Here is a 25,083-nt window from a genome sequence, read left to right on the forward strand (position 1 = left end):
TTCTTGTCTTTCTTGGCTGGGGATTTTGAAGCAGATGTTCACAGGCAAACACAAAAAACCCATCTTCAGTCCAAGTCTGAGCACATCTCGCATGGCTCAGTGAGAAGATGTGTAGTGAGGACTACAGGAGCATCCTCCCTGCTTGCAGTGCCACAAGAATGTCACAGACAGTGACCTTCGTAAATTGCCTGAACATGGGACACAAAAAGAGAGACCTTTAAAAGGCAACAAAACACTTAAAGCAAGTAATAAAATATGTGTAAGTAATGCTATTTCAATTCTATCCATAGATGTGAAAAAGAGGAAAACCACAGATTATTACAGTGAGATTTTAATGATGACCTTAAGAGATGAAGAAGCAAGTAATGTTAAAATAAAGGTGCTGATTTCTGGATCTTAAACTAATGAGACCACGCACTAGCACATGAAAAGCCTCTGATTACTCATAAATAGAGGAAACAGGGTCCTTGTATCACCCAAATCCTAAAGGGCTGCGATGTCAGATTTTCAAGAGGGTTTTGACTCTTTGTGGTCTGTGTGTGTATTGAGAAATGAGAGGTGACGGCTGAAGTGTGGGAACCCAGGGCGGACACCGGGGAAAACACCATCAGGAGTCCAACAGAAGGATGTGTGATGTTTCGCACTTCAACGTATAACCCAGGATTTTCTGTGCGTTTATGATTTCTAAAATGCTCTCCACACATTTAATCCTCACTTCTTTTACAAAACCTCGGGAATACCCCCGGAAAGACTTGCCAACTGTTTATGATGAAGATGGAAGAGGAAGGGGAAGCACAATATGAATATTAACAAGTAAAAAGACAGGGTTTGGATATAAATCGGAGATGCTTGATCCCACAACAAGACAGTTGTTGAACTCCTACCATTTCAAAGCCTGTTTGTGTAAGCACGCTAGGGATCCAGACCACACAGGCCTGAGCTCCATATGTGCACATAACACATCCTAATGATTCCTTAGGGACTTTGCCAGACAGTTCTCTCTCTGGCTGTATTTCTGTGGATGCCAAAACGTGTCATGGGGACTTTTGTATCTCACAGGGTGCAATAACATCTCACACACTGATGTCCTTAGAGCTCAGAGAGGTCTAGTCACAGCACCTGCATTCACCATCGTATCACATTATAGGCCAACCACCTCTTCAACACTTACTTTTAAATATGTTCAGGCTTCATATGGGAAATAAAAACATTTTTAAATGTCTCTCTGTGCATAGACTTGTACTGGTAGGTCAGAATTTGCTATGCTGAGGGCAAAATCTGGCCCTTCATACAATGGGATATTTTTGGCATTGGGAGCAGATAAGAACAAAAAAAACCCCAGTTGTCTGAATTTAATCAGTTTGTGTTAGCTGGCAGTGCAAGAAGTCTTTATGCAGGTATTTATTTGTCCCAGCAATAACAAGAATATTGCAATTTCTATCCAGGCGATAAGTAAGCCCCGTGTCACTCAAGCACAGCTAACAAGGGAATCACTATTTGGTACAGACACGTAAATGCCAAATTCTTAGTCTGGTTATTATTGTAAATTCCATTTTATAACCTCTCATTTTACAAATGGTCTCTTAATTGATTTTTAATTATATTTTTCAGTGACATTTAACTCCATGTGCTTTGTGAATATACCCACACATACGAGAAAATATATTAAAGGAGCAAATACAGATACATTATGTCTTCAGAGGCTGCACTGAGAAGAAACTCTAGTGCTCTCATTAGATGTTTTGCATGAGGAAGCGAGATCACATTTGTTCTGGATATAAGTGGGTGCGGTGATACCACAGGCAGCTGGTGCAGCCAGTTCGGTCCACGGAGGGTTAACCACCCATGTCACCAACCCGTCATACAGGGGTGCCCCGCTCCCTCCTGACAGCCATGGAATGAATGGGAAAGTACAATGAATGGGAAAGTACAGGGTGATTCAAAGCAACTCCTGATCCAGCTCAGCACACAGCAGCTGGGGACTCAATGGATGCTGAAAATACCACGTTATAACATTTTTCACTCATACAAGGGGCAAAATACAATCCTAAAACATAATATGGGGATTCTGTAACAAACGAATCACAGCTATCTAACTTGTAGATCGAGACAGCAGATCAAACTTTAGGAATGGTAAGTGCCTTTTTTAACTGAAGCTGAGAGCTATGCCCAAGGAAATGTAAATACTGTATCTTGGCTTTTGCCCAAATAAGGAGTGAGAAAAAAAAACAAGCGATAACTTCCAAGTCTAGGCCCTGAGAAATTATCCATGTTGAAATGTGGCCAGGACATGGTGACCAAATGCTGGTTTAATACACACTTCCACATGGTCAGAAGAGCTCAGGACATCTCTTTTACCTCAGCAACACCATGGTAGAGAAAAGCAGAAGGTGATGCATCTTGTGTCACCAGTGTGGTGGTTTGGAGGTGTCAAACAGCCTGAGCATGGGACAGGACTGCAGCACAGGTGTTAAAGGACATCCCACTATAAATTGCATCCATCCAGTCGCCTAAAACACGAGTTTGAGATGGGTTTAAAAAGTTAACCCAATGAATGACAAAACCCTGAGAGGCCTGAAGCACTTTATGAAGCTCCCCAATGAATTCCCTTGCGTTTCTGGGGTAGCGCAGGGCTCAGCATCCCTCGGGTTTGGAGTCCAAAGGATTATGTGCCATTCAAGAGAGAAACCTGGACATAGCACCCGCGGATCCCACCGCCCGGCACCTGCACCAGCTGTGGACGTGTTGGAAACCACTCACTGTCGGAGCTGCCGTTCCCACTGGTCTCGGCCAGCGCGGCGCTGGGCTCCCCCGAGGTGGCCCCTCCTGACACGGAACGGGGAGAAAACACAGAAAGAGATGAAGGAGACACGGGAGGGGAAGAGAAGGGGAAGGGAACATCTGTAACCAAACTGTCCCACCAGCTCCGTCACACACACGCTGCGGCTGTGCCGCCTGTCCGGACCCGCCAGAACAGGCAGCTGGAAAAGTCAACAAAGCTGCGCTATAAAAGGATTTTCTTCTTTTCTCTTCCATTGAAAATGCCTCTTTGCACTGAAAAAAAATCAAGATTTCTGACTGAAAATTTCTATTTCTTTTTTTTTTTTTTTTTTAACAGTAAGTCAATATTTTTCTGCCTTAAGTTGATTTTTTTCCCAAAAATCCAATTCCACATAGAAATAACACTACGGCAAAATTTGTAAATGAGTGCTATTGATGTATTTAACAGAACATCAACATTATAACTTAGAATCACAGAAGCTGAAAAATTCCACTTCCTGCATGTTTTTGAAAACTCTGGTTGAAGTCGGCAGGATAAGAACAGGTGAAGACCTGCCCATTTCTCACTCAAACTTGCATTTCCTTACAATTCACACATACCTTTTACACAGACAGGGTGTCCTATTGTTATTAGCAAGACTGTAATTTCATGAATGGTTACAGAAGCAGTGGAAAACACTGGAAAAATGGGATTTAGTATTTATCCAATTCCCAAGTTTAACAATGATGGCAGAGGCATAATGCTTTTATTGTGGAAGGACCTGATTTCTTTACATTGTAGAACTCATAAAACCCGCAGGACTGGGGAACAACTATATCGATCTAGGATGAGATTCACTCCTGTGCAGAGATCCAGCACAAGCCAGCATAGCCCATACATTTTGTCCAAGCCTCATACTGGGGAATAAAGTGGCACGCAAATCACACATTATTGTTATAATAATGTTTTGCTCCTAAATATTGCTATTCCTGAGTAGACTATAAAATTCTTTCAGAGATTAGTAAAATAATCCGCATTCTGCAGACAGGGAAACCGAGACAAGGACAGGAGATGGGACTTGTCAAGGTCACCCAGCAGGGACGCAGAAGAGCTGGGACCCATCCAGGCACCAGAGGAGAAATCTATTATATCTTCTGTCCATTGTCCTTATATATGGGACAAACATACAGTCAGTGAGAGTTTTTGCCCCACAAAAATATCTTAAGTGCCTCTGGTAAAATCTGCTTGCACAAGGGAACTGGGTGTTCATCACAAAACGCATTCATTAATTCATGCTATTTAATTTAAATGAAACCTGATTTAATTAGGTGTTGTATATGTTCTGCATAGAGGACTAACACTTTTTTTTTCCTGTGGATATGTATTTTACATGCTCTTTTTTCTTTCAGCAGCAGTTTTTGCTCACCCATCCTTCCTTCTATGGGATCTGAGGAACAGAAATGTAACTAGCAGCCCTTTCCACCCTTTAATGAAACCAGGATTCAGATTACTGTCATCATGTGAAGACTGGTAAAACATCTTAGCTGACAGTTTTAAAACTTCCAGAACACAGAAATTAAGCAAAAAGGAATCGGAATTCTCAGAGACAGGTTTCAGTAGATGGCAATGGACACTCAGTTCATTAACATGCTCTGGAAAAATGCAAGTGCTACATTTCATAAGTGTCACAAACCCTTAAGAACAATCAAAGTGTTCATTAACAGACTTTTTGGGGAAAAAGCTAAACCAAGTTGCAGTGCACGCTGCACTTCGGTGTCTCGGGAAAAGCTGGGTGCAAAATAGAGTAAACTGAATATATTGTGGGGAACTACTGGTATAGTTTAAGATCAGTCCATTCCTGAACTTGTGCTGATGCTTGAAACAGTAATGGGAAAACAACTCTGCTAAGGTTTCTGGCAGCAAGGAGCAAAATCCTTCCTTGATCACGAGAGTTGGCCTTCTTGTTTGCTGGGGAAGCAACGATGTGTTTGCACTGGGGATTCAACAATTCTTTGTTGTTTCTTTTTAAATAAACATATATTCACCTGTATATATGAATGGTTACTTTTTAATTTCGCCATAGAATGCCCAGGTAGCCATTTAAGCATGTAATTCCTCACCTAATTGCATAACCATGAATATTCATGTACGAATTGCAATTACAAGTACATGTTCATTGTGCATGTACAGTCACTGTTTTACTATCCTTACCTGCCAAAACACAAAAGGTTTCAAAATATAACGAGCTGTTGGATTCTGTTTGCAAACTGCCTGCTTGAAGGCTGAACACTAATAGAGACCCCAGCCCAAAGAAATGTGTCATTCCACTTATTGCTATGAACGATTAAAGCCAACGCGGATCCCAGCCTCGCTTTCCCAGTCCTCGCACATCCAGAATCCCACTGGTTCCCATTTTATTGTGCATGTGAGCACAAGACAAATCACGCAACAAACCTTTGAAAGGGTTTTTGGAATTCAGGTTGGCCTAAGAGCAGGTAAGAGAGAGAAATCCACTTCTCTTCAGACGGATGAAGTGATAGAAATGCAAGGTAGACTGAAAAGAATCAATTTGTCACGACCAGAAAAAGAGAGCTGAAGCTTATGTTTTCATTTCTGATACCTGAACTGGCAAAGCACTTCAGAAGCTGACATTTATTGATCATGTAGCCTCAAAACAATATTGGTGAAGTTCAGAGCCCATACAGGCAAAAGACTCACATTTAATGCAACACAAAAGTTCTTAAAATTGCCTTTGATAACAGAAAAAAATGAGAAATAAATTCAATTTACAGACTTGGCATGTGTATGGGAAGCATACAGCCACTTTTACTGCAAGGAGGTGTTGGGATTTTGCTATTACATGGTGTTTTCTTGCATTTCAGACCACCGTTTTGAGATGCAGAGTGGATGTTGTGCCTGTTAATGTCACTGGCCTCAATCATGCAATCCTTAATCAAGCAGAAATCCCTGCAGCTTTGCCCATAGAAGAATTACAGACTTAGTTATAGGTCTTCTGGGGCAGATTTGACCCCTGCTGCCTCCCTGCCGCAGTAAAACTCCTAAACCCTTTTGGATCATTACTTCTACAACTTGCCAGAGGGCACAGGAGTGCAGCATTTACAGGGCTGCTTTCTGGTTTTAACCAAGAGCTGAGGCTTCATCCAGTGACTGTACCGGCCAACACACAGCACGAGAAATAACCTACACCAGCTATAGGGCTGGTAGGGATCCCCTGTCCCAGAATAAACCACTTTCTCCAACTCTGCCCCATGCAAATCAACAACTTGCTAGTCCCTGTTCAGCCATCACCAGGATGCCCTTTCTCAAAATATAGAAACAGGTTGCCTTAATGGTGTAAAAAAGGTTATTAGGATTGTTGATTCTAAGCTCTGAAATACGTATTGAATTCTCAATTTGCTTATATGTCTTTTAATGATATCGACTTTGGTGTTCTGTCTTTGTAGTGGTAATAGGAATCTGATACAAAATCAAGACTAGAGAACATTAAGCATTGCAGTGACTGGAGTTGTTTTTCAGGGCATTTATCATCTTGCTGCTTGTTTTTCAGAATTACATTTCCAACACAATTCTCTTGTTAACATACAATATTAGCTGAAAATATTAAACACGCTCAATGGCAAACGATGGCCATCTATCAGAGAGAAGCACAATAAAAGCCAGACCCTGTTAAATCCTGAGTCTGCAGTTCCCTAAATTACACAATCCAGCATTAGAAGGGAAGGAAAACACACCTGGGAGATTCTGTGCAGAAAGAATCTGGAAGAACTTTGACATAGCCTGGATGTGAACATATAGGGGGCCAATGCAAAGAAAACCCTGTTGTGTGCTTGGGTGACAAAGAGAATGTCAGTGGCGTCCCCCACCATACAGAGGTAGCAGATGGAGCACAGCGAGAGGGGAGAGGACGATGCAAATATTAATAATATTAATACTTCTGTTCTGAAACACAAATCACGTGAGCTGTCCAGACAGACATTTTAGTTAAATTTGTTTGTTGACATGAGCTTATGTGTAGGCAAACACATAGACAAACGAGATAACCATAGATAACTGAAGATGAACAGCCATGAGTACAGTAAACACACATCTATATGCACACAGGCACATACATGCAAATATAAAGACACATAAATATACAGGTTATAAAAATGTATATTACATATATATATGTATAAAATATGTAAAACATACAAATTAAATATAAAATATATGTACACCTTACTAATATACAGTGAATGTATACTGTTTAGTCAGAACTGATATAGTCAGGTGTACATATGCGCGCTCAGATATGAGATACTTACCTGGATAAAATTCAAAACTTCTTGGAATCTGTACAAGATCCCTACGATGTCAGTGGCCCGGTTGTACACAAAGGCCATGACTTAGACTGAACTTAAAAGCCTCGTGAAATAGACAGTAAAATTCTTCTGGGGTCTCATTTTCCAATGAAAAGAGGAAGCAACTGTTTAAAATTGTACCATGAGGCACTAATGACAGACTAATTGAAAAGCAGTAGAATCCCCACACCATTTGGCCTCAATCCCAAAATAACGCCTGGTGAAGCGTGTTCTCAGGTGCCATCAAAAGCCAATTTCGGGATGGGGCTTCAAACCCCAAGAGATCTCTGGGAGCTGCTGCACATCAAAACCAACTCAAGACAACTGAAATTATTCTCCATTGAAATCCATGCAAATATTTGGATAATGACAAATGCCTCTACATCATTAGAGTTGTTTATTCAAGGTGCACTTCATGCTTTATTTACTATATTTTATTAGACACTAATAATTGACTAATAAATGGAGAAAAATATGTTTTTTGTTGCCTTTGTTCAGATTTCTCAGTGTGAGAGAGCAACATGTGTCTAATTTTTCGTATCTCCTTGAACAGCCTGCGATGACAGATTGTCCATAATCTGTTCTAAAATCGCAGTGCCAGAACACCACAATAGGCAGCCCCATGGAGTGTCCTGGTTATCTCAAAGGGAATTATTTAACACTCACCAACAGCACGAGGGTGACCCAGTTCAGAGAGGCCTGGAGAGAGGGACATTGCTGGTGGCTCCTGCCATGTGTGGCTCCATGCGGGCGCATTTAAAAGGCAGATTAATAGGCAGTCAGGTGTGAGGAAAACAGCCAAGGAGCCCCACTGTGGGACACACGGCATTTATCCTCTTTGTAAAGCACTTTATGAATTAACCTAGGCTGGTCTTTTATAAATAGCGAGCATCCAAAGATTCACACCAGCGTTTCTCCAGCCTGATCTGTATTCCAAAACAGTGCTGCTCACATAAATCTCAGTGTTGTTTTTTACTAGGGAGTGAAAGGGAAAAAAGAAAAGCTGCCATTAAATCAATAGGCTGCATTGCACAGCGCAGTATATGAAAGTAATAGTGCTGTGCTTATCGTTTGTGCTGCCACCAACTAATTGCTGTAACTTGCACTTCATTATCCTCTGTAATATGGTTACAATAACGGAGAATGACAAATACGAACTCTTATCTTTTCACTGGCCAGTCCCTACTCCCAGGGCGAGTTCTCATTCAAATGCATCTATCCAGATGAATAAGATTTACCAGATTACACATTGACTTAAAAGGTTTAATACGAGCGGTGATGGAGAGCTTAGGAAATATTTTCACAGGCCCACTTTTGGGATGTAGCACAAAAAAAAGACTTTACGGCTGCCTTTGTACCCAGCATGGTGTCCCGTCGCTCTGCCTGCATTTCAGTCAGCAATGCTGGCAGACAGAAAATCCGATTCCTATGGAACACTTAACGGGCCTTATGTCTTCCCTGAACTGGGTCTTCCAGTCATTCACACACCAGAGAGGTGCTCTGATTCTTTTGATTTTAAATTAGGTACCGTAACTATAAAACTGCCCACATTGATTATCAAGCAAAAAGAAGCAAAGAATATTATGGACAGGAGAAAAGACTTTGGGCTCTGTCAAGAAAGGGTAAAAGTATCTGATCATTAATGGGTGTTTTAGTTAAAGAAAATCCTTTGTTGCAGAAAAAAAAAAAAAGGAACTGTAGAAAATCTGAATGGAACATCCAGTCCCCCCATTCTGGTGTCTGGTGGGGTTCAGAGGGAAGAGGAGCCTCCCAGGCCTCTTCTGTGGATTCAAAATCCTCTGCAAGAGCCCGGCTTTCCCCGTTGGATGGAAAGGATGTGCAGAGTCAGAAGGAAGGAGAGAATGGGGAAGCCATCATTACAAAGTCTTTATTTATGCTAAAGATCCCCAAAATGTCAATGCTCCTATGCAAAGATATATGGACTTCATGAGACTCCACAATGAAAACTCAGAAGTTTCACTAATCAAATTGTTGCAATTATAAGCTACATTTTTTTAATCCAATGGTAGCTTGGCATACAAGTGTCACGGAAGCCAGAATTCACCCTGCACAACATTCACAAATATCACTTATATTTGTCTACAGTAAAAAGCATAATTGCATTAAGGCATGCATATGCATAATTAAAGACATCTATAGGTGAAGAAGCATTAAAAAAGCAGAACAAAGAAAAATGTTGCTGAATTATTTCTTTTCCAAAGCCTTCCAAACCAAATCTGAGATCCCTAATTCCCAATTACATTACTACAGCCATTCCGCACTAATGGCTGGGACGTAGCTCCCATTCTCAGCTTTCCTTTGAATTTCTGCATTTTCCTAAATCCTTCTGGAGATTTTGGTGCTTTCTTTTTTGTTTTAGGGACATAAGATGCTCTTTTCTTTTTTTTTTGCTTGGTTACAAACCAGTTACGATGAAGAGTTTCTCTCTTAAAAAAACAGTATTACATGAGTGTCCATAATTATGTGTAAAATAGGTCTAAATATTTAAGGACCACAGCAGCACATAAAAGAAAAACTAAACAAGACCATGAATCAATGTCTCATTTGTATTATTTCAAATGCTCTGCTAGTTAATGATGTTTTGAATTGTTTTATGATTATTATAACCTCTCTGATAGCTAAATCAATCAAATAATCATTGCTGTAGTTCATCAAATACACATCTCTAGAAAGATGGTACTTCCCTTGCATGCTACTAAGGAAAAACAACATTTCTTTATCACATATGTGATTAGTTAGTCTTAATATTTCAGAAATGTTGTGAAATAGCGCCTTGGAGATAATAGTTAAATAGTTAAATATTTTTGCACGTGTTTACAGAGATTCTATCTTTATTAGAAAGGAAAAGACATAAATTATACTGTACACGATTGTGTGATTAATATTGACTGCAATGTTCCTCAACGATGCCTCAGACCGGGCATTCACACACACTTCTAGAAATTCATCCAGCATTATTTTCTTCACAACTACACTGTGTAACATTGATTTTCCTTTTTAATTTCATTAAACCAATCTTTCAGAAGCTTTCCTACATGGGTGTGGATACCAGCTTTTCTGTGCACAGCATTAAAAGGAACTACTTGTCTTAGCACTGCATTGACATTATCATGGTAAATTGCTTTAAAATATCACTTGTAACTGCAATATTAGCACAATAAAATGTTTTATATTTGCCAACTGTGTCTCAGAAATGGCCCTGATGTTGAATTACTTCTCATAGCACATTAACAATTATTCTGATAATTGTCAGGAGCAGCGATGGACATTTTGTTCTCCTAAATGAAGGGAGATCGCAGCTCCAAGGACACAGGCGGTTTATTAAATTTCATAACTCTTGGCTTTCAGTAGGTGATGTGGAAGACTTATACCTATATATCAATTACAAGTTTATTGTACTAATAGCTTGTAGGCTTAGAGCATCTGCAAGCTGCAGTTTTATGCAAAACTCAAGATCAAGGCTTCCCATTACTGCCTAATAAAGATGAATGCGACCCAGTGTTGCTCAGAAAGCCCGTTAGCTAAATGAAGAAAGCAGCTCAGTGAATGTGGGATCTGTACGGGAGCCAAACCCAACTCCCTCGTACAACTCAGAGATGCAACATTTGGGCAGCTGCCCAAGGAAGGAAAGGGAAGAAAACCCAGCCTGCCTGCGTTTTTATTTTGCACTAACTACAAGCCCCTGGTTATAAAATCTAGCTAAATTCTTGATTTCTTTATATGTGTTGTTCCAGACTCTTTAACCCACATATTCTTGTTTATAGGAATGTAATTGATATGCAGGCCACGTTAAATGCGTTATGACAACTTTGCAGTGAGGAATATAACATATTCTCACTAAATTCCAGTACGATGCAGCCCAAGTGGGGTTTCACAATCCTCGGCATGTGCACAGCTGAGAGGCAGAGATCCAAATGACCTGGACAAATCTGCATAAAGTTTTTTAGAAAACAAAAATGAATTCCTAAAGTAATCACTTCATCAACACATGGGATTGTATCTCCATCTCTCCCACACTTCACTTCTGCTTGCAGTAAAAGACTTGCATAATGAGTAAAAACTGCATTTGCAATGTATTATTTTTTGAGCCTTTAGGATGAACACTATTCAACCTGACTACCTGTGGATTTATTTAATAATGTATCAAAACCGGGTATGCTGGGTCTGATTTTAAGAAGAGAAACAAGGAATGATAGTCTCTAAACATTAATTTGTCATATAGGTGCATATGAGATTCAACGCATTTTGATCAAGGACCTTTTGTAAATTCAGAAATGCAAGTCTGAGATGTAAGTATTGGTCAGCTGCAGAAAATCCACATATATCACATAGTAGAGATCAAAAAGGTGACAAACCCAGGCCTAACCAAATGTGACATGGATAAAAGTGCCAATGTTTAATGCTAATAAATTCATTACAAAAAGCTCTTTCATCAGTAGGGGCAACACAGACATGCAGTTACTTGCAGATTTGCCATCATATTGACATGCAGAGAAGGCTTTAACTGTAAAGTCTTAAAAGTCTGATTTGTGTTGTAAGCCACAAATCAGCAAAGAAAAACTAAGAAATGAGAAATAAAGTGTCCAAGTATTTCTTCAGAACCCTGTTACTACAGTACTTTCATATATCTTAATAATTGCCCAGTATAATAATTCCATAATTTGAACTGTTGACTGTAATTTTCACTTAAAACAGAGTTAAGCTTGTACATTTCTGATATAGTGTTTTTTAAACCATAGGCCATTTGTTCATGATAATTAGTGTGTGACATAACACATGCTAATGTTAAACATATGGTCAAATGTAAAACTACATTATTTACTGCTGCATTATGTTACACAATCCAAGCGCAAAACATCCAGAAAGTCAAGAAGCTGAAGCCTGCACTTAGTCATGTTAATTTTCTCAAGTATGATGATATTTCGTTGCATCTCTTAATAGACAAACCTTTTCAGGATCTCAGCTGCTGCTTGGCAGGCTGGGGAGGGAAGATGTGGGTGATCGGCTCCTGTAGCTGAGATCTCACCCTGCCTGCGAGTGCCTCACCAGATGGGCAGCATATTGCATTTTCCCCTTGGTAACATCCTTTTTTCTGCCTGCATCTGGAACTCAAGTAGGAAAATACTTCTGTTGTTCCATATAGTGCTGAAGGTGGGGATGTATCCTCAGCTCCCGCACATTTCAGCTCCCCACGTCTATACAGTATTGTGCTTTGAGATACATCTAAATTTCGGATTTCACCCTCTCGAAGTCTGTTGATTCACCAGGCAGGTAACTACTGTCACTTTGATAAAGAATTTCTACAAAACAATTGCTTATTTGATCTTGGGTGCTTGAAGTGTTATTCATTCTATTCCAATGCTGCTTTGAAATGGGCTTTTAACATTCCTGATTTCCATGCTGAGATGCCTCCATTAGTCGATCAAAAGATTTTCTTGACCCCATTTAAAACTTCTGCCTGTTGTCCCCTAATTAGTGCCAATGAAGTCCTGAGATGATGCTGTTTTCGAGACAGGCTCTTGTCTGAGCAGAACCCCCTGACTCACACAGTGGTTACTGGCAGCTTTAGCAGCTGGGATGTACCAGGTCCATGCGAGGTCACAACTCCAAGCGGATGAGATTCTATTCACTTCATTGTTTCCTTGCTCTGAGCACCAAAAGAATGCAATAGCTTTGTAAAAATCCTGTGTTTGCATTAACTGATAATGTGTTCTGGATGAAATGACTTTTTTATTGTAACATTTTAGCAACAGCCTCAGAGCTTTGGAAAGGCGTCATTTTAATACGCTCAGTGTTCACCTCCCTGAAGAGCTGATACTTCTGAGCACTTTTGAAAGAGTTAAAAATGTTCCTGGTAGTATTTTAGGGGTTCATTGCCAAGTGTTTTCCATTTCTTTAAAAACAACGTCCCAAAATCACCAATCATTCTGGAGAATACACTATGAGGATAGTTTGGCAAACAGTGAGTTCAAATGTGCTGCCTTAAACCTGTCACTTTTTCAAGTGGCCACAGCTGTCAAAGGGAAGATCCATCTAACACAGGGACACGGAAGTTGTGGTATGCAGATGATTGCCACCTCGCTTCATTTCTATAATGAAGATGAGTTCTAGGAGAAAATCTTCAAAAACTTTTCATACCAGGAAACTAAATCTTAGAACAGAATATTTCCATTGGAAGGATCTATGATGATCATCTAGTCTAACCACTTGCCTTATGTTTCAGAAGTGATAAAAAGCTTAAAAGCTGTAGTATTACTGGCTTGAAGCACCTAAAGTGTTGATGCTGTGACTCCCGAGCTCCCGCTCCGCTGGTGGGGATCAGGCAGTTGTGGCACAGCTGGCAGAACACACGGGGCATCGACACCCAACACCGACTGCCAGGGCACCCGAGGAGCCTCGTCTGCATCACCAACGATATCTCAACTCAGCAGGTGAAATCTAGTTTGTTTATCTGTACTTGTACTGTGATCATATGTAGAGACAGATATATCCTACATCAATTTGCAAAGTGCAATTTAAGACTTTTGAGAATTTCACCCCCAGTTACCCTTCGTTAATGTCTCTAGATGGGGTCAAATTCCTTTTCCACTTTTACAAATTTCTAATACTTTCTTTTCTCTCCAGACCTATTTTGTTTCGCCTGTAAACCATTAGTGTCTAGGAGTTACTCCAGAGTAACACCAATGTGTGATCAGTATACAAACCAGAGGGAACTGCCTGTGTGTGTTCTCATCTATACCGTTCTACCATTCTCTCCTTTTCCTTTTTTCCACTGTGTCCTCAGCATCCCTCTCAGGCATCTTCCAAATCCCTCTATTTGGTTTAGTATTTAACAAAGAAGCAATGAATCCACAGAATTCTCCCTTCACTACTAGAGCATTGTAACAGCATCTTGATTTGCTCATAAATAGTATTTCATCACCATATCAAACTTGTTCCTAGGGAGGAGTATAGTGTCTATATTTTTATTTACGGATAATAAATAATCATTTGCAATGAATTATTTTTAACTCCCATCGACATGAACACCAGCACCTGTAACTATGCAACTAGCTCACGCGTATCCTGAGAAAGTAAATGAATGAAAATCCATACCATAAATGAAAAAAGAAAAAAAAGTCCGAGTCCATGCGCCTGAGTGGTGCCGTGCCCACTAATCCACCTTCCCTGTACAGAATCAGACTTTGGATTTTAGATCTGCCTCCATCTCTGAGGTCATCCCACAGAACTATCATTGCCCACCAGCCAGGCTACAGAGTCCCCGCCTCCATCGCTTTGAAGCTACACCTGGGGGCAAAACCGCCCTTGGAACAGCTCCAGGGTTTCTATAGGCACGGGAGAATTCCAGCTGTGAACTTTCTGCACTGTGGGAAGGGAAACTCTTGGATTGTCAGTGGCCTCAACAACTTATCAGCTCAGAGACTTGCTAAACTCCAGGCTAAAAGACCTTACAGTCATGAAGTTTTTGCATATTCAAAAGTACAACAATATCTGGAGAGCCTGATTTGCTTTGAGACATTTAAGATTCCTCTGATCTTTATTCAGAAGGACCGCCAGCATACCTAAATAAAATTTACATTTACATTTGCCAGGATATGGAAAATTGTTTCAAGAATATGAATTTAAGCTTCGCAAAACTTACGTAAAATGTTTTTTCTGTAAATCTATCTAAAATAGACAATTTGGCAGTACATGGCGAAGGGTTCATTTGCATGCACTTCAGATGACCCACTTAATTCTTACCCAGCTTCTCTACACCACTTATGCATTCACCTCAGAACCACGTCACATAACACCTTCAGACCAGCTCCCTTGTCTTGTGGGGCGGCTAAAGCCTCTTAAGGAACAATAACCACGGTGCCACAGTCCACTATCCATAAATTAATTCCCACTGAAGTCAATGGGATCTCTCATAAAAATCAGTGTTGGGTATGTCTTCTTCAGCCACAGGTTACATTTTTGGTGATGGGCATGAGTTCTGATTACTGCTGACAATTTTTACATACCTAATTAATTCCCTGAGCTCCCCGTTAAAACTTCATGCAGAGTCCAGACACAATCTAGAGGTGGCATTTTTGCTGCAAAAATTTCAACCTCTTTGATATGTGCTCCTATCACTTTTTAATAAAACAGGAACTAATCTTGACATCTGAATCAACAGGCATTTCATCCAACAAGAACAGGATAAAGGTGCCAGGATTTGATGGAAAACAGTGTTTTTTTATATATATCACATGGAGAGCTTGCAGGCCAAGACAGTGTCATTGTATAAAAGCAAAGCAAAAACTTGCTTCATATTAATCTAGACAATAAACTAAACAGAATTCTTGAAGGATAAATGAACGTGTAAGACGCAGTAATACAATTTTCTGTTATTGATGATGATTGAGGCTGTGAATAAAGCCACAAAGTGTAGGTCCCCGGGCTCCCTTGCTCCCAAACAGAAGTGCTCTGTGTGGGGACACACAGGCGTCATGCACACGACTGATGGGCTTTTCAAAAGTTGCTCATAATGACAGCACTTATTCCAGCCAGACACTTACCCATATGCCTCAATTTAAACATGCTTAAAACCATTCCTATTCAGCAAAGCATATGACTAACTCTAAGCATGTGCTTAAAAGCTTTGTTGAATTAGGTATAAATAAGTAGACATTGCAAGCAAGGGGAACAGACGGCCAAAGCCAAGCAGATTCAGGTCCCAGGGCCTGAAGGAATGTGGTGTTGGCCAAACACAGACTGTCCCCAACACCGACTCAGTTTTCATGCGAATGGGACAACAGTAATGAAATGTTACAATCTGTTAGTTTAATGATCTGATAATATGAACAGCTGCTTTTCAGGCAGCAGGTCGTACTGTAAACAGTATCACAGGGGTGGGTCCAAAGGACTAATAAACATGTTTGGAAGAGGATTCAAAATGCAAGTTCGGCTCCTGTCGGTGTGAACCCTCCCCCCGCCTCTGCCTGCCCCCTTGTCCCGCTTCCCTCTTGTCTGTGTGTTCATTAATGGTTCATCTCTGATTTCAGAGACGTACATGCTACCCAAAATGTGTTTAAACCCTGACTTGGGGCTTCTGGCACTTTCCCCTTGAATCCAAGACATTTTCAGTGTTCAGTTGGGATATGGTTTAGAGCTGGACTTGGCAGAGTTAGACTAACAGTTGGACTCGATCTTAAAGGCCTTTTTCAACCGAATGATTCTGTGACAATATTCCTCCTGGTAAGTCCAGGTGACAGCAGGGTTGAGGCAGGGCCTGGCAGAGGTCTGGTGAACACCCCAAGAGTTTGGTTAGCTGTCTGTCAGTCTGTCCTAGGGATGCTGAAGGGACCAGGGACAGACTGGATGCTTTTATACGAAAAGTTGCTGCAGTGAATAAGAGGCTCTGACTTTCGCATTTCTTTGCAGGGAACAAAGAGGGGCATAAAATCTTTCCCTCAGTTGCTGAAGTCTCCATTGTTGCAAAGATAAAGAAGCTGGAGAGGAGCTGGAGCCATTTAGCAATTAACTGACGTTTTAAAAAACAAGTCTTTTGCAACATTCAGGCAACGTTTTTTATTATCGAGTTAATGGTAGCACTTACCGAAGCTAATTTTATGTGTAATAAAACTTCATGACTATCCTTTCTTCTGAGAGAAGGGTGCAGAGGACAATTGGAATAAGAAACATATGGTTTCTTATACTTTATCGGTCATAGATGTGTATGTGACACATCACTGCTATATAAAACATTCTCCTTTTTTCCCCTTTTTCTTCCTTTTTCTGGCTGTGTAACTGCTGCACTCTTTCATGTCAGAGGTCACCTATCAAATTCTACTCTTCTTCTTTTTTCCCAATCGCAAATCAATGATGAGGACAACAAAAGGTTAGATGCTTTTTAAAAATAGCACTGATGTTGCTCTTTGCTCATTCAAGGTCTGCCCAGTCTCTCTCAGGCAAAGACTCCAAAGCAGCATGTTCCAAATCAGCAAAACTGGGGAAACGAAGGGTGAGGGGAAGCACTGTCACAGTGAAAGGTGACAAGACGACGTGGCTTTTAACCCTTTTTCAATCAACAGAGTTTTTCAGCCAGCCAATCTCAATTCAAGTGCATCTGTTTTTCTATCAGACATTGGTTTTGGCTTGATAATTGTTATATTCACAGTCTTAAAAGTGGACAGATTGATACTTCATATGGTATAGATTTAAAAGCATAAAACTGAGACTTTCTAAAGAAGTCACAGATTTGTAGAGCACATCAATTATTTTCCGACATAAAGGAAGGACAGAGCAACAAACCTGAACTGGCTGTGCATAATAGTCTTTAAAGAAAGCACGGGGACTTCCTTGGTGGGAAAATTTCAGTCTGTATCAGATCATTGCATAGTTTCAGTGCTTTTCGTAACTGTCCTGCCAACCTCACCTCATAGTAAATGATGCTATTTTCTACATGTGAAGAGCTACAGGTGTTTAAGTTCTGCTGGAAGGAGTTGGACACCGACACCGCTGAGGCTGCATCAATGAGCACCCACGCAGGATCCGCACAAATCGCTGCTCTGTAGGCTCACGCAAAAGGAGCTGGACTGTGTGGGAAAGGCACTTACTAAAATGCAAACACTTCTACCACAAAGGAAGATCGTCTGGAAAGTGCTGGAAAAACGCATTTTGTTCTCTCCTTTTCCTATTCGTTCTAGCAGGACAAGCCCAACTCAGCTCCTGTTTGCAATGCTGCAAACGAAACAAGCTGGTGTAAACTGAGGAATCTCCATCTGGGGTTGAAAGTGCTTATTTCCACCGAGTGAGGATCTGAGCCACTGGCTAATTTTACTGGTGTTGCTCGGCTACAACCCAAAGCAGGATTTTTCTCTGTATCTTTCGTTTCCGTTTAAGTTGAAACAATTTTATGAATATGTTTAACAATGAGCACCCCAGGGACAGCTTGGCAAGCCAAGCAAGAGAGAGAAGAAAGGAGTTATAGATCTGGTTTTCAGACATTACAGTGTATGCCCAACACAGCAATCATCTCTTTATGCACAGTGTATCCTCCCTGTGACAGGGGAACAGACACCTACAGCACTGCAAAACTCAAAGGCACCCAATGGAGCAGTGATTTGAAAAAAAACCTTGTGATTTGGACCCAATTGTTTTCCATTCTTTGTAATTACTTTAACTTTCAACATCAGCTTTTTCTGTGAGTAATTTGGTAAGCAAATCAATTTTCCCTTTTCCTAGGAGAGATTCTGCCTAGGTTTAACTTTAGAAAAAAAAATGCTATGTGACGAGGTATTTCAGATGTGTGTTTTTCATCTGAAAACAGCTATATTCAGTATTCCAGCTGCAGGTATAGTCTGCATCTCTTTCCTTCAGACTTTCAACAGACAGCATATTTACTCCACTGTATATGGGAGTGATATTCTTCAAGAATCCTAGCTTTTCACTGTGATATACAGAACTTTCTCCAGATCACAAGATGGTTTAAGATACAAAATCTTACGTAGGAACCATTGGAAGGAGTCACAAACTATTTTAGGCAGGCATCGCTACTATCGCAGCGATCTGCACTGGCGGATTCACGACAACTTTAGGATCTGTAGTAATTCTAGTAAAACAACACTGCAGGGCCTTGGAACAGCTTTGGGAGACACTTTTTCTGCAAAGCGTGTGGCACGTGCAGGGGCACAAGTGGGGCACAACAGCACCAGGTGTGACAGCTCTCACCTGGGGCAGCCAGAGGACGGATTTCATGCCAAACTCACCCTGTTGTCTTCTAGACCATGTTGTAGGACTGGATGTTCCTTCACGCTAATTCGGTGCAGCCTTCGAGCATTTGCTGTGCTTTAATCACATGCATATGCATATGTAAACTTGGCCTAGGATGTGTTAAGTGCTGTTCTAAATATGGATGAACTTCTGAATCGGAGCCTCATCACAGTCATATTCCCACCTTTGTGAAATGTAAGAAGCAGTGGGAGGTGGGTTTTGCTTCGCGGTATCATAAAAATACAACGTGAAAACTGGCTTTGTGCCCATTGTACGGGAAATGATCTGAGAGCCGAGCACTTAAAGAGAGGTGGCCAACCTACTGGGAAACATGAATAATGTCCCACATTTCCACACCTTGCTCTGCCCATCAGAGGCCTTGCTGAGGTTTAAGTGTTGTTTTTATATTTCCTCAGGACTTTCAGATGAAAGGTGCTAATATCCCAAACATCATTATTAACTGAATAGCATAGCTGGAATATCTCAGAGCCTGACGTTATCTGAGACACAGAGAGCTGTATTACTTCACAAAGTAAAGTAACTGTATTACACTTCACAAAGAATCTCAACATTTATACAGCTGAAAGAATGATTTTTAAAATACATTTTTACATTTAAATTAGACTTTTTAATCAAAGTGGTAGATTGCAGCAGCTACACCAAACCTAAATGGGTGACTCAGTTCCTACTGAGGACGTTCTTTAAACGGATGAGCAAAGTTTCAGGCTGAAAAATGTCCTTAAAATTTTAAGCGCCTTCTATAAGTACAAACGAGAAAGGAAACCTACTGAGGAATGAGGATTTAAAGTACAGGGTGTTTAAAAAAGATGGACCCAATCTGAAAGCAAGAATGCTTTGAAATTGGGTCCGTCTTTTTGAAACATCCTGTATATTCTTTGCACCAAATGGTGCTGATTTGTTTTTTGTCTTCTTTGTCTTCTGCTTTTGCTGGACATTTAGAACCCCTCTAGTAAGTGTGTTTATGAATTTAGTCTTGACCGTTTTGGTTTTCTGGCTCTCAAAGGGGTCAATAAATGTTGGTTGGTGTTTTTGTTTCTGTATTAGTTTTCCAGCGAGGCAGAGAAAATATCCTTACTCACAACAATCTTACACTCCCTGTTAGTATATTTTCTATTGGTCCACTATGACATCCTTCCCAACAGACAGGAGAATTCACTGTTCCGGCACTATTACCACAGAGACCCCACACCAGCTCACCCACATGAGCTTCCACTGATTTCCAGCACCCGACCGGGTCCTTCACCTGCCCTCCTCCTTCTGCCTCTCAGCCTAATGTGCTTTATTGTCTCCTCTGTGTTATCAAGCATTTGTTCACATACTCCAAGAAGAAATTATTGAGCTGTTACTCTGCAATGCCAGGGCTAAGAAACATGAACTCTGTTGCACAGTGTTTCTTCCTAGTTTATGCAGCTGCTGTCATGATTAATTAGTTAATGCTATGAAATACTTGGAAAATGAAGATATTAATGCAAGTATCCATTAATTAATGTTATATAATGTCAAGCAGAGGGTGACTCAGATAATATAACCAAAACTCTGATACGTACTTCCAAACATGGAGAAAAATTCAACAGATAAACCCCAATTTTTTATTTAATATCTTCACTAAATGTATTCAGATTTTATTTATGTTGGGAAACTATAGAGCAGCTTTGCAACTGGATCACTGTTCAATAGTGTCTTCCAAATGCTAACTTTAAAAGTGCTATTTTCCTCTGAGCAAAACTTTGCTGATCCAGATATTTCAACATTTATGACCCTACTAGTCTCTGTTAAAATCATAATTGTTAGAACATTAAAGACTTCTATAGCATGCTAATAGAGAGAAGGTAAGCTGGTGCTGGGCATCTGCTCCTCGATAATAATTATCACAGTAATTAAGTTTAGCCATAGCTGTTAAAATAAGAATCCAGTTTTGACATTTATAAGAGTGGCATTATGAAAAGCTGAACTCAGAATTATCTCTTTATCATACGACTAAAACAATTACAGATGTTCTATTGATGTATGCTGTGGTCCTCTTCTCAGCACAATAATTATCTTTTAATGAGCCCACATTAATGTAAATTGGATTCATCAGGAAATAAATTTCACAATGGATGTGAGGCACTCTACAGATAACCTCTCATGAAAGCAAAGCAAATACTCATCTTGATCACTTGTGGACTAGAGATCTCCTTTCGGGTTGGAGACAAGTAAAAAAAACCCAGGTGGATCACATTGTGTCCTTGCATTCCAGGCACCCTGAGGGGTTTGTGGAAATAACATAGAATTTATCACCTTAGTAAAATTTGCCTTTAGTAAAGGATGGATTATGACACATATTTTATCCTGGTTCCTACTTCCATCATGCCCTTATTCACCTCAAAGAGTCACTTGTGCCATGGTACAAACAGTGGGAGTCTCGGCACCAAATTTTTAAAAATATTATGGATATACAAAAATATTATATTATGAATATACCACAAGTAATTCTGGTGCTCACAGTCACTTGACAATCTGAAACAAGCCAGGGTTAACAAATCTTAGAAAATCCAAATGTAGGTCCCTACCTAAGGACATTCTTCAATCTGTGTTTTCTGGTTTAATTTCAGTGGAATTAGAAGATCACCACTTTGCAAACCAGCCTGTCCTGTTCTCTTCAAAAAACTGATATAGCCTACCGTTAAATATAGATAAACAAATTGTGTTCCTGAAGTTGATTCAGTATTCAAAGAGTGAGCTGGAGACCAAGGAACTCCCGCTACCCTTCAATAGTTTGGCTTGTGGTTCAACAGCTGCCTCATGTTGACAACCAAATACATAATACATCACTTTTGGAAGAGGCTGGACAGTTTTTGCTGTAAATCCTCCACCATAATGAGTAACTAACCATGAGTGTGGACAAGAAAGCATGTCAAGTGTGTCTACTGTGATTCACCGGGATGGAACATGATTCTGTCCACTTCTTTTCTATTCTCTACCTTAAAAAACCAACAATCACACAAAACCAACACAACAACAAACTACTGAAGGAAAAGCCCCAAGTTAAAGCTGGATTTGTAAGAGAACATGAGGGAAGCAGCTTGCCAAGGATTTGGTCTGGGGTAGATAAACCTTTGCTCAAATTGGACAATGCTGAGTGTCCTGATTGTTCCCACAGCCATTAATAAAGGTTAAGTAAGACCAGGGCCAGCTTGCCAGGGGAAATTAATCCCATTGTTAGTTGTGTTCTCCTGTGGCACCGGGCTGTACACACCGAGCTGAACTGCCATCTCTGCCACAACAGGGTGACAATCCGAGGCACGAGGCTGGGATCTGTAGGTGTGAAGGCAGCCTGCCCCAAAATCCACAGGTTCCTGCCCAGACTTCAGCCATTAATAGCGCTGTTGTACCTCATATCGAGCCTGTGTGGGTTCACACAGCTCATACCGAAGCACATCCACCTTCTGCTGGGACAGACACACGTCCTGTCCAAGGCAGGAGGCACCAGATGGCTCAGCCCAGAGAGAACAAAAGGGAAGAAGGAGCCGATCCCAGTCGGTGACAGGCTTACCAGTAAATTAGATACATAACCATCCTCCGGCCTTTTGTGGGCCTTATCTCTGTGCTAGAAGCAAACAAAAGGTCTATGTATTACTTCAGGTCTATTTTGAGGACTGAAATGTGATTTTGTAGGTACACAGGCTCATCTTGGCCTTCTGCAGAAAATGATTTTCTCTCACATTAGAATATTTAAAATAATATTCATTCCATTATGGTGACTGTAGTGGCTATTTTTCCCCCTGAATAAAATGGCCCACTGAAATTCATCAGGATATATATATTGAAATGCATGCAAATTGTGTACATACATTTACACTCTCACAGATACGGCAGAAGTCTCCATTAAAAAAACATTCACTTTCTTACTGCAGCATTTGTCTGCAGATTCTAGATGTCAATACTATCCCCAGTGAGAAGAGGAAGGAGGGTGAAAGGTTGGTAGTTTTAGAAAGCGAACCGCTGTCCGTAAATTGGAGCGGGAGCGCGCGGTGCCTCTCGCAGCAGCGAGCGCACGAGCGCTCCAAGTTCAGGTCGAGCGGCACGACCCACGATTTACAGAGGCACGTTCTGCATTACCGCTGTCATCACAGGAAATGAACCCATGTTAATGAGAAGGTACGTTAGTAGATTGAAAGAATATTCTTAACAATTTATTAATAGCTGCTTTGAAATAAAATGGAGGAAGATCCCTGCGTAAAACCGACTTCTACAGATTGTTCCCTGTTTTTGTCAAGGGCTTGGCCAATAACATATAAGTGCCCAGCACTAAAAGACAAGCTTTAAGTGATTTTTTAAGATGTCACAAATAAGAAATAACACACTAGTTGAAGCAGCAGTGATCACCAATTTGGCTCCATATGGCATTTTTGTTGCACACCAAAAATGGATGTTAGTCAGAAACTCCCTCCCCCACCTCCAATGCCAGGCAAAACTGAACACTGAATTTTCTTTCGTACTAAGACACTACGGTGGATGGAGCGGTTCAAAGGTTATGCATTAGATTCTCACTGAACGCCACCTGTGTGAACAAAACAAAGTCACAGAAATGCACTGGATTTTGTCCAAAATGGGTACGCTGTTCCCTTTAAATATAGCCCTTTATCAAAACAGCTTTGCAAGGATATTTAATAGGAATTAATTTTGGATCTTTGATACTTTCTAATATGTCACTCTTGCTTTTAAAGTTTGGCTTTTTGAGTAGACTGCCAATAAATAAGTGATTTTTTTCCACCAGCAGGTTACCTCTTGAAGACAGTCTTGTCTGCATGAAGGAGAAGGGATGTGTTGACAGTCACAGACACCAGGACCATATGCTGCCTAATCTCATCTTGAGCACATGCTCTGAACCTCCTGAAGTCTCTGTGATATTTAAATGTATCTACACTACACAACTCCAGATCCACCAGATCTCTCACTCCACGTTCTTGCTCCACGCATAGATCCACTTTGCTAAGGGTTCTACAATATGAGAACCTGAGGCGTCGGTACTTGAAACAGTTTTCCTGGTGGTTTCAGTGGGCTCGCTGAGGTTTTCTGAACTCCTGCTGAGATCAGTGTTGATTTATCTTCTGCAATGTTATACAGAACAATTCCAACAACTTCAACCTTGTCTTACCAAAGCCACTGGGCATTCAGACAAGAATCCGAGCTGAAAGGATGCTGAATTGAAAACGCTACTAATGCAAGGTCTCTGGTGTAAAAGTTCTGTTTTGTTTTCTTCTTGAAATAAGATTTCCACTGTCACCGTGTGTCTGTGTTTGCCTGCCTGCCTCCCACCCTCACCAAGAACTTGTTTTAACCCACTGGCCAATTACAACAGCCTTTGGCAGGCTGGTAGAATATCCAAAACCACTGTAGTTCTCCAGCTGCAGACAGACAATGAGACAGAAAGGACTATTTCATTCCTGCCCTGAGGAAAAGAAGCCCCTTTTTAAGCATCAAAGGATGCATATGGGACTAATCAGCTGGAGGCAAAGGTTTTAAATTTTGCCTCCTGATAATACGACGCCTATTGGAACAAAGTGCCAGTTCCTGACTGGAGCTGCAAAACACTACTCTAAGTATTAATATCAACATGTTCTTCTTTGTCTAGGAATGGTAGAGGTGTGGTATCGTTCAATGAAACAGTGATTCTATAATTACAGAGGGATCACTGCTACAAGTGCAGCGCAGACAGCGAATCCGTCTTTTGCCTCTGCTGAGATTACAAGTGTGACAAGCGTGATTTGGAGAAACACACCATGATGTTACAATTTCATGCTCAGTTTGCCATGCTTACAATCAGGCAACAGGAAAAAAAGTCTTCAGCTGGTAAATGGAGTAAATTTGCTATGGAAATCACTGAGAGAAGATAAATATAGAGTCCTACAATGTCATTTTTACAGTCAATTTTCTCTCTGTAACTGAAGTTTATATCAAAAGAAGGGAAATTACATAAATATTTCATCTGGACTGTAATAGTACTAAATTAGGTGCTCTAGAGATGATTTATATAATGTAGATAGGCTGCCAGTGGCAAATATGAGAATTACAGTAACACTGAAACAGAATCCGCCCTAATTCATGTGCAGTAGTGAGAGCTTATGCAACTTTTAAGTAAATATAAGCAAATATTTTTAACAGATATTTAAACCAGTTCCAGCTGAGCAGTGTGTT

At 40.6% G+C, this 25,083-nt stretch overlaps 1 protein-coding gene across 14 annotated transcripts in view; it reads right to left on the bottom strand.

The window, feature by feature from the left end:
* MEGF11 (multiple EGF like domains 11) overlaps positions 1–25,083 on the bottom strand; it is a 277,366-nt gene that overhangs the window by 119,371 nt on the left and 132,912 nt on the right. For 10 of the 14 annotated variants that reach the window (XR_010475229.1, XM_065075957.1, XM_065075956.1 and 7 more), the window contains one exon: positions 2,761–2,826. The exons of the other annotated variants lie outside the window; for them this stretch is intronic. Coding sequence is in view for 9 of the 10 variants with exons in the window: in XM_065075957.1 (XP_064932029.1) it covers positions 2,761–2,826 (66 nt within the window). In the remaining variant the exon portion in view is untranslated. The remainder of the gene's footprint in view (positions 1–2,760; positions 2,827–25,083) is intronic. 14 annotated transcript variants of the gene reach the window in all.

This window comes from Columba livia, chromosome 11, assembly GCF_036013475.1.
Source record: "Columba livia isolate bColLiv1 breed racing homer chromosome 11, bColLiv1.pat.W.v2, whole genome shotgun sequence".
NCBI classification, from domain to species: Eukaryota; Metazoa; Chordata; class Aves; order Columbiformes; family Columbidae; genus Columba; species Columba livia.